Source organism: Falco cherrug, chromosome 13, assembly GCF_023634085.1.
Source record: "Falco cherrug isolate bFalChe1 chromosome 13, bFalChe1.pri, whole genome shotgun sequence".
Lineage (NCBI taxonomy): Eukaryota > Metazoa > Chordata > Aves > Falconiformes > Falconidae > Falco > Falco cherrug.
The window spans coordinates 14,303,086-14,312,790 of record NC_073709.1 but is presented as its reverse complement, the minus strand read 5'-3'; the positions used below and the strand labels follow the sequence as shown (position 1 = coordinate 14,312,790).

At 54.3% G+C, this 9,705-nt stretch overlaps 1 protein-coding gene across 2 annotated transcripts; it reads right to left on the bottom strand.

Moving 5' to 3' along the window:
* Positions 1-1,102: 1,102 nt before the first annotated feature.
* On the bottom strand, positions 1,103-9,599 carry POLH (DNA polymerase eta). Of its 2 annotated transcripts, none has more exons than XM_055725722.1 (10): positions 9,434-9,599; positions 9,212-9,346; positions 8,915-9,126; positions 8,308-8,477; positions 6,397-6,500; positions 5,226-5,345; positions 4,504-4,627; positions 3,777-3,842; positions 2,919-3,082; positions 1,103-2,073 (listed from the first exon to the last, which is right to left on the bottom strand). In XM_055725722.1, exons 1-10 carry the CDS (start codon positions 9,568-9,570, stop codon positions 1,215-1,217), a joined length of 2,091 nt encoding a protein of 696 aa, XP_055581697.1. In that variant the 5' UTR covers positions 9,571-9,599; the 3' UTR covers positions 1,103-1,214. The 2 variants fall into 2 exon arrangements, with proteins under 2 accessions (XP_055581697.1, XP_055581696.1); XM_055725721.1 differs by having other exon boundaries at positions 8,879-9,126; positions 9,434-9,587.
* Between the last annotated feature and the right edge of the window lie 106 nt (positions 9,600-9,705).

The following is a 9,705-nucleotide window of genomic DNA, read 5'->3' as shown; positions in this document are numbered from 1 at the left end:
ACTCGGCAAAGTGTGTTTCCAAACCCCACCCAGTGCTGCCTTTGACGTGGCACGTTCCCTCCTCCTGCCCCACGAGCGGAGTTCAAATTATTGGCAGCAGCACTTGTGGCAGAGGCTGGTGGGCTCCAGGCAGCTAGCTGCGTAGCACAGAGCTGAGCCCTGCCAGGCAGCTGTGGGCAAGCACATCTCTTGCCCTGGAGCCCGTCTCGCCCTCTTTCAGTGCTTGCTTGACCCCTCCATGATGCTCTTTGTTGGCTGTTGTAATTTGTGGAGCACTGGGGCGGCCACTCTGCTGTGAACTGTGGCCCAAAGAGTTGAACAAGGCATTTGGCAGTGCATGATCAAAACAGATACTGATCAAGTTGCGTGTAGTATTACTCAGAGTCTGGGAAGGAGGAAAAATGTTATACACCCTTTCTGCAACAGAGGAAAGCTTTCACAGGTCTGTGTGACTTCTGGGTATGCTTCCCATCCCTTCATGAGTACTCTAGAAGTAGACTTTTTGTGTGTCAATAGTGTATTAGGAACTGGTGCAAAGATTTCAGAAAGCCCAACAAAAAGCATATCTATGCAGCTCCAACCTCCTCAGATCTTGGCAGGAGCAATCTTTCTTGCGCACTCCAGAGCTGCTGATAAGCATCACTCAATGGACTGTCATACAGAGGGAATTGCCAGACTGTCTATAACAAAAATCCTTGGATGGTGGGGGCAGAGATAAAAATCAGTCTTCCTGGTGGAAGGGGAGAAGGAACCACAGGGCTAAGCTACCATATATAAGATGTACAGTAAGGGCAAGGCCTGCGAACTGCAGCCAGAGAACCACCATGAGGTGAAGGCTTCATGTTAAGCAGCTGGAAAGGATTCAAGAGATTGAATCTCTTGGCTAGAGATTCCCTGGGATAAGCCATTGTGCTTACACTGCCTGCTTTTACAGTAGGAAGAGTCACTGAGCAGTGATGCCATGGAAATACCCATGGCAAGAGGCACAGATGAGAGTACAACGCAGGTTCCGAGAGCACCGAGCAGACAGAGGCAAGCTAGCTGCCACCTGCTAAGCTAGGTACATCCAGCATCTTACGCAATTCACAAGTTCCAGTTCCTCTTAGACTTACAGATAATTTATTAGACTTTTCTGCATTAAAATCTGACAGGCAGTATAAAAACTTTGTATTAAAAAACACTGATTATTTAAAAACTCTCAGCATGGCTAGGAGTTAAGGAGGTGGGCGCTTAAAGAAAAAATCTAAAGTTCTTGTCACACCTTCTCTGGGTCGTTTTGCACTAGATGCTGCTGGAGGCTTGGGCTTGTTCTTTGCCTTGGCAGGAGACCTGGAACCTGCAGCCTTTGGGTTGGGAGCTGCTGCTGGAGCCGTGGGAGCGCTGGGCTCCAGGAAGGAGCTTTGCAGTTCCAGAGCAAAGTGGTAGTCCATGTGCTCTGGGAATTCCCACACCAGCACGAGCTGACCACACTTCTCACAGCGTTGCTGGTCCCCTGGCGAGGCAGGAGGGAGCGGAGTGAGCTCGGGAGAGGGTGGCATATTCTGCTCATTTCCCTCCATAGCTGGCTCTAATTTCAGAAGGGTCCTGGAGCTGGGTGGAGTCAAGGGTGTTTGTGTGGCATCAGACAGCAACTTCTCACAGGGAAGCCTCTTGTAAAGAGAAGTAGGGCTCCCATCCCTGGGACTCCGCTTGGCAGGGGACTCTATGTCACACTGCACAGAGGCAAATCCAGTGCCATCTCTCTCTCTGTGCTCTGGGGAGCTTGGCACAGGTGACTCCGCAGTGGTAGCAGTGGGCAGGCTGGTTGCTGCCGCCGTCTGTGACTGCTGCCTTTCTGCTGCCTTTTGGAAGAATGACTCAATAGCATTAGCTGGTTTTTCCCTAAGCTCTTTGCTTGGGCTCCTGAAGAACTTAACCCTGGGCCTCCTAGAAGATGCGGTGTCTTGGCTGCCAGTGGCAGTGCCGTCAGCCTGGGTGTCACCTGTCAGGAAGGTGGCAATGCCTGCAGAGAGGAGCGTGGCAGGCTCTGAGAACTTACTTGCTGAGAGAAGCACCGATATGAGTGGTGGAGACCTGCAAAGGATAAACCAGCATCAGCTCAGACACCAGCCTGGGAAGGAAGAAGTCCACTGAGGTAAGACTTTAAGCAATATATTATGTTCACAGGCAGGAGATGGGAGCTGCAGTCTGGGTATCTGGCAAGGGGCAGAAGAGAAGTTTCCTCTGACAAATGCTGGCATTGCTACCTCCAGAACAGTCTCACAGACACAGCAGGCTGCAGCGGGCAGAGCAGAAAGCCTCCTTCCCAGAGCAGCATCCCAGAGCAAAGGAAAGGGCACTGGAGCCAGGGCAGCCAGTGCCAGCCTGGACTTCCAGCCCACCACGGGCCATGGCTGCTGTGAGACTCCCAGGCAAGGTGAGAGGGCCTTAAGGGAGCAGCAGCATTGTCAGAGCCTAACAGACAGGACCTTCTTGCCTTCGCTCCAGAGCAGGAGGAAGGCAGGCAGTAATGTTGAATACGTGCACCTTAGCTTTTCCTTTCTGCCCCAGCAGCCTCCTCCCAAAAAGCACATTTGTCCTTAGGGGAGGACAGCAAGGCCTAGCTGTTCTCCGGCCCAGCAGGGCAAGGACTGCCTTGCTTCATCTGGACAACCCGCTACCAGCAGCAATCATCAGCTCTACGTACAGAAGTCAGAAGTGTCTTGCCAGATGTTGGGCTAAGAGGAGGCCAGCCTTTCACAGCTGTCCTACTGCTAACAAGCGAAGTCGCTGCGCTCCACTGTGCGTGTGCTGGGGATCGATTTTCCTGCCAGTTGGCATAACACTCATTCCTTTCTGTCAGGTCCTTGGCTCACCCTGCACCTCCCGCAGGAGAACCACCCCTGACAGCGATGAGAACCACTTTCTCCCACACTCACCAGGCCGCCTGCTGAGCCCCAGCCACGTTGCAGTTTTGGATGAGGGCAAAGGCATCGTTGCACATCTTCTGGGCATCATAGCGGGACAGAGCACAAAAACGTGACACCCGGGTGTCTCCCTGCATGCGGATGACCACCATCAGCTGCTTGGCCACTCGGTGGTTCTGCAGAGAGAAGCAGCAGCAGTGTTTCAAGCGACATCTGCAGGAAAGGCCGAGGAGACAGTCTCACTGCGCAGAACCCTGTACTAACGGCTACCACCTCCTGAAGATGCTGTGTGACAGACGGCAGTTTGTCCTGCCTGGCCTGATCTCCAGGGGATGAGATACAGAACAGCTTGTACGGTGCTTGTACAGCTGCACCACACAGGATGGGAAGCAGTAAGTCTTTGCTTTCCTTCAAAGGCAGCTGCACACTTTTTTTTGCCGCCCCCGTGCCCCCCCCCCCCCCCCCAACAGTAATGAAGTTTGCATATTACTATCACCCTAGCCTGCAGTCTACCGTTTGGATTCAAGTGTATTGCATCCCCTCACAGCCCACCGCACAGGCAGAACTGCATCAGCAAAAAGGCTTGGAAGGGAGCAGCAGTGCGGCAGGATGAAGATGCAGGTCCCTGCATCCTAAAGTACAGGACAAGGACTGTCCTTAGCCCTGCAGTGTTCTTGGCCAAAATCATCCTTCCTGGGCAGGCCCCTGCACACCTCTCTGCTTGAGGTACCTCAGCACACATCTGAGGGCCAGCAGATTTCCTCATACACCACCCTCAGCCTCCTGCAAACAGCTCATGGTGCAAATGCACTGCATGGCCTTCTGAAGGCCAGCAGGGAGAACGCTGGTTCCTGTGCTTCCCCTCCTTACCTGGCTCCTGTCCTTGATCAGTCTGGATTCCAGCTCCAAGGCCAGCTGCAGGAGCCAGTGTTGCACCTGGACAAAACAGTGGTAACAGACAGGTTGGGCCACTGGTCACAGCACTGCCACCAGGCCAGAGCGATGCTCTGCACGTCAGGAATGCTGCAGGGGGATCTGACTGGAATGGGCACAGACTACAGGCCCTGTATCTGGAGTACTCCTGGAGAAATCAGCCCAGATGAGGATTCAAGTGGAGACAAGGCACTGCAGATACAAGCCCTGCAGCCCTACTACTAGATTTTGCCAAATAATCCGAGTTCCCTGCCCTGGATCTCTCTTTGCATCTCCCTACAGCTCTGTGGGAGCCCTTCCCCAGCTAACAGGTAAGGTGCATCCTCTCTCTTTCTTTGGACTAGTTACCTTCTTTCTAGCAACAAAGCCCTTGAAGCTTGGCACCTTAAATACCTTCTGAACAGCACACCCACGGTTTTGCTTGTGGAAATTACAACACTGTTTGACTCCTTTGTGCAGGAGTTTGTCAATACATTTCTGTCAAACGGGTATTTCCCTAATTTCTGGGGGCCAAACCACCTCCCCCTACTGAGACCCTAGGCTGGGTTTTAGGGCACGGTGACACACAAAAGCAGCAGTTTTGCAAGTTATTCTCAGCTTTTAGTGTTCTCATCTTCTCCATTGCAAGTGTCAAAGCCTTCTGCTACATGTGAGCTTCTCCTACCTCCTTCTGCGTGGCCAGGGCTGTCCTCCCAGGGAAGTTCTTGCTGCAGCCAATGGACTGGGGCAGGTACCGGTTTTTGACAGGTTCCTCTTCAATTCCCCTGCACAAGTCATAGAGCCAGGACCTGAAAGTCACAGAGGAAGCATGAGGTGAAGGCTGCCACAGACAGGCAGGCATCACTGGGCAGCAAGTCAGCCTTCTGCTGAACCATGCTTTCAGCTCTGTGCAAGCTCTGACTCTTGCTGCAGCCGCAGCCAAACAGGCAGGCTTCCTTCAGGCCACAACTGCCTGTTGGCACAAGTTCTCTGCCTCTTCTCCTGAAGTGGCAACAGTTCACCGGTCTGCACGGCACCCCAACCGCTGCTCTGGGCCCAGAAGTGGTGTTTCAGGCTCCAGTCCAGCCTTGTAATTTCCTCTGTAATGAGACTGTCAAGCCTGCCTCCTTCCCAGCCTGCAGGGAGCCCTTCCACAGCTTGGCCCCATCCTTAAGACACTAGAGGAAAGCAGAGGAACTGGCTGACAGGCAAAACATTATCCTGCGGAGGGTGCCTGGGAGCAGTCAAGACCGAACACCTGTTTGTGGCCTGCCAGTCCACTGTTTCTCAAAGGTGTCACTGAAGTTTTACCTTCCAACCTTCCTAATCACAGCAGAACAACCTGTGACCGAAAGGAAGTCTCAGTTCCTGCCAAGAGTCACGTTGTGGTGAGTGGTTTATCATTACCCAGTTTTGTCTCCAAAGTGGGTCTGGAGCTCTGTCTCACTGTACTGTGTCAGCTGCCCAATGTACTCTACTCCCAGGATGTCTGTGATGGCAGTGCCAAGCTTGCCTCCCAGGTTACGGCTACAGCAGAAAAAGAAAGAAAAAGAGAAAACACAAATGAAGCATCATGTGAGGATTATATCGAGTCTTCTTGCAGCAGCTATCCCTAGATCACATCAGCTAGAAGCAGTCAGGAACTAGCAGGACAAAAGGGAACACTTGGGATACAACAGTTCTTCTGTTCATAGTAGAAGGACAGATAGGAGTTGAAGTGGGACCTGTTCCTTGGCTCACCCAGTTTCAGTGCTTCTCCCTTAGCTCCATCTTCAAAACATGATCCTAAACCATACTCTGAAGAATGCCTTACATGCTCCCTGCTTCCTCCTACACAGACAGGACCCTTTCCCACACACACCCCTCTCCACCCCTAGTGAGACACTGAAGGCAGAGAGCAGCAGTGCAGGTCTGGAGAGCAGGACCAGGGATCCATTGCTCTGGAGCAGCGATGCTGGTAACTCTTCCCTACGCTAGGAAAAGGACTTGTGCACAGTGTGGATGCTCAAAACCAAACCACATCTGCTCTCTGGGAGCCCAGCTTACAGTCTCCTGTCCTGCAGTTGCCCCTGGCTTATACCTATGCATCCTAGCAGTCATCTTGAGCACAGCTGTACCCAGGGAAAGGCTGCCCACAGGATGCTGGTGGGCTTTTTGTGTGTGGTCCCTTCACTGGCAGGGCTTGCAGCTCCCAAGCATGCTCCTCAGCTGCCTGTCATAGCTGTGAGGGATTGATTACTGGCAGGCTTTCCTCTCCATTTCTTACAAGCGCTGATGAGCAGTTACTGCAGAGTTGAAAGTCTTTTTGCTGGCTGCTATCAATTACCATCAAATTGCTCTCTGCTGAGGTGGCCAGGAGCAGTTTTCTACCCCCAAGTCACTTTAGTTCTGCTCACACAAGCAATGATGGCAAGCCAACAGGAACAAGTACTACAACAATGAAGACAAACAAGGCTCTCTTCCTGATAAAAGCCTGGGTTGTGGAATTGGAAGGACGTTTCCAATAAATGTCCTTGCCACAGAGCAGCTCAGCCCAAGCCCCAAGCAGCACACAAGCAGGCAGCTCCCCAGTACTTACATATTGCCGATGGGCAGTTGGCTGAAGAGCTGTGGGACAAATCGCGAAGATACTAGTGTCTGGCGGTTGGGCTTGTTTAACCCACAGGCCAGTTTTGCCAGCGTCTGTAACACAGAAGAGGGTGTAAACCCTGTTATTACAAACTTTGCACTGGCTTCATTGTGAGAATACCTAATGGCTTGTGCTGTATCACCTCTAAGAGCTGCCTCTGGAATAGCTGCCAGGAGGGACATGCAGGGTGCACCGTTGCTTGCTCTCAGGTAGCACCCACCTTGGGACTCGGCACGCACTGGCTGGGTACCCTGAAAGCACTGCTGCTTCCAGACTTTTAGCTCTGCTCCAGGCAGCTAGGGGATCTGGATCTATGACCTGTTCTGGCTGGCTTAACTTTCCATCAGGCAAGCATGCTACAGCTTCCACAGCTTCCACAGCTTCCCCATAATCCTCCCCAGGCTATTTCTCTCACTGTCTTGCTCCATCTTCTGTGTTTTTCTTGCTTTTTCTCAGTGTCACTATTTTAATCTTCTCTCTGCGAGGTCCACAGCAGCATAGTGCTGCAGAAGTAAATCTGCAAAACACAGAATTGCTAGCCTGGAAGGGATGTTCCCTAGCCTCTCTGCTGTACGGCTTCCCCTCCCACTCTTAATCTACCACAGGATCAAGAATACAGACCAGCTTGAAATATGTTTAGCTAGATGTTTGTTTGTTGGGGTTTTTTTTAACGAGTCTAATAATTTCCTCTTTCACTGCTTTACCACACATCCTGTAAGCAAAACTTCTTTCCTGCCTATTGAGCTATGATCTTTATTAACAGCCTGTTTTACAGACTTACATACATTCTCCCTCTTTTTTAGTCAAAGTAGATGCCTTTCCTTCAACATTTCATATCCAGTCATTTTCCAGATGTCCCATTGTTGTTATTGTTTCACTGGAGACTCTAAGTTTACCCACACTGTTCATACAGTGAAGTGCCGCAAGATGAACCAATCACTAAGATTTCATGGCGAGAAAAAAAATTACTTTTTCTGACACCTCTAATCTGCACATGCTGGAACAGGATCCTAGCACACTTTTTTTTTTTTTTGAGGGAGTAAGGAAATTGTGATGTACTGTGCTGTCTCTGAAGAACTGTATATATCTATACCAGCAAGCGCAGTGCGGAGATTACCAGGGCTGACATATGGCTGTGCAGAACATGCTACAGTGCTTCCACAGCCAGCTGACCTCTGCAGGTGCAAACCTTATCTGCAAAGAACAAAATGAGTGCTAGGTGCTCTCAGTAAACCACCCTGCACTTCATCCAGCAGGAAATCTTCTATAACTGCAGCATCAAAGTCCGTTTGTTTCTGCAGCTGCTGTCATGCACAAACCACTCCTGTGGCTACTCTCAGCAGCTCGCTGAGCATCACCCAAAGTGCAGTCTGCTAGCAGGGGTAAAGACTGATCGACCAGAAAGAGGAAGAGTGACCCGACTCACCTCAGTGCCCCAAACTGACGTTCTTCTTTCCCCAGGTCACTGGGAACTTGTGTCAGTAAAAACCATTCCCTGGCTACAGCTGCTGTTGCTTAAAATTCATGGTAGAGGTTACCTGCTGTAAGCTCTCATTTTTTCCTGATGAAAACTTTCCTGGGGGACTTAAAACTCTTTTCTTCCTAGCGAGCTAACTCATTAGGGCACATCAAGAATCCAGGCAGTAAATCTGAATGCTGACTGCATAGGCCACATCTCTGGGAAAAGAACTCCTCCCCTTCTCACATGTCTGATAATTTCCCTGAAGGTGTGCTCACACATGGCTGCATTCCCCACTCAGTCGATCTACGGCAGACTTGGAAGAGTGTGTAGGAGAGTGTCTACGGCACATTCTGACTCTGCTACTCAGAAGAAATGAGGCTGACATGTTACACATGTACCTTGTTGTGCGAAATCCCAGCTGAACACCTGAATCCTGTGGCTGCTTCTACAGCCACCCTTATTTCTTCCACAATGACTGCACCCATGGTCAGCTGCAGGTCAGGGCAATCAGGGTTATCGAAGGACAGAGACGCCAGCCACTCATGCAAGCCACGTTGCCGCCGCTCCTCTAGAAAAGGGACACAAAGGGGATCAACGCGGGCAATGCTTGCAGAGCCCAGCGAGTGGGCTGGCAGCATGGGCCAGTCTCAGCCAACAGCCACATGCTTCTGTAGCTGCCTGCCAGCAGCAAGGACGGGAAGCAGGCGCCTTAGAAGCCACTCGCTGGGGAAAACACAGCCCCCATTTACCGTGGTCTTGCATCGGGGGGGATAAAGCAGCCTGCCCTCCGCCGCTGTGGGCACACAGGGAGCGGGAGAGGAACAGCAGAGAGGGTCCGGGAGCGGCTGCACCGGGCTCATAGCTCGCAGCGCGGCCCCAAAGCAAAGCGGTTCCAGCCGCCCCGCCGCGGTGTGCAAAGCGCCGGCGGCCCCAGCCCCGCGGGGCCAGCAGGTCCGGGGCGGTGCGTACCCTTCCCGCCGGGCTGGGGGCCGGGGCGGTGCGTACCCTTCCCGCCGGGCTGGGGGCCGGGGTCGTCGGGCAGCCCCTGCACGAAGGTGGTGGGCAGCAGCGCAGCCGCCAGGGGGCGCCCCCGCAGCGCCCGCAGCCGCTCCCGCGCGCTGCCCGTCAGGTCCAGGTACGCCTCGTCGATGCTGGCCCGCTCGATGGCGGCGAACCGCGACAGCACCTGCATCACCTCCGCGCTGGCCTCCCGGTACCTGCCCGGGGGGCGGCGGGCACGGCTCAGGCGGCGCCCCCCGCCAGGCGGACCCCGCCGCCGCCCCGGCCCCCGGCCCCGCTCACCGGGTGAGGTCGGCCTTGCCCCGCGCCTGGGGCACCCGCGCCAGCGCCAGCTCGGGGCACAGCGCCCGCGCCTCCGTCGCCCACATCCCGCGGGACACGCCGAAGGCGCGCGCCTCGTAGCTCACCGCGATGATCCTGCAAGACACGGAGGGCGGTGCGGGGCGGTGCGGGCGCGGCCCCGCCGGAGGGGTGCGAGGGGCCGGGGCCGCCGGCGGCACCTACCCGCCGCCCTGCCACTGGGTGTACTGCACCACGGCGCAGGGCCGGCCGCGCAGCTGCGGGTCGAGGCGCTGCTCCACCTGCATGAAGAAGCAGTCCATGTCCACCAGGGCCACCACGCGCTCCCGGCCCCGCGACATCCCAGCGACGCCGCCCGCCGACGGACCGACTGAGCGCCCCAGTGCGGGACCGCCCCGCCCGCCGGGAGCCGCGGGGCACGCCGGGAGCCGTAGTTCTCGCCGGGGGGGCGGGGGGGGGCGGCGCACGCGCCGTCC

Bases quoted from the DNA above. Each gene is read 5' to 3' on its own strand.
- POLH (XM_055725721.1), bottom strand. From the start codon at position 9,570: ATGTCGCGGGGCCGGGAGCGCGTGGTGGCCCTGGTGGACATGGACTGC. The intron at 3,083-3,776 runs GTAAGGAGGGGA...TTCTCTCTGCAG, and splicing joins TGATCAAGGACAGGAGCCAG to AACCACCGAGTGGCCAAGCA. The intron at 2,074-2,918 runs GTGAGTGTGGGA...TATCCTTTGCAG, and splicing joins GGGGCTCAGCAGGCGGCCTG to GTCTCCACCACTCATATCGG.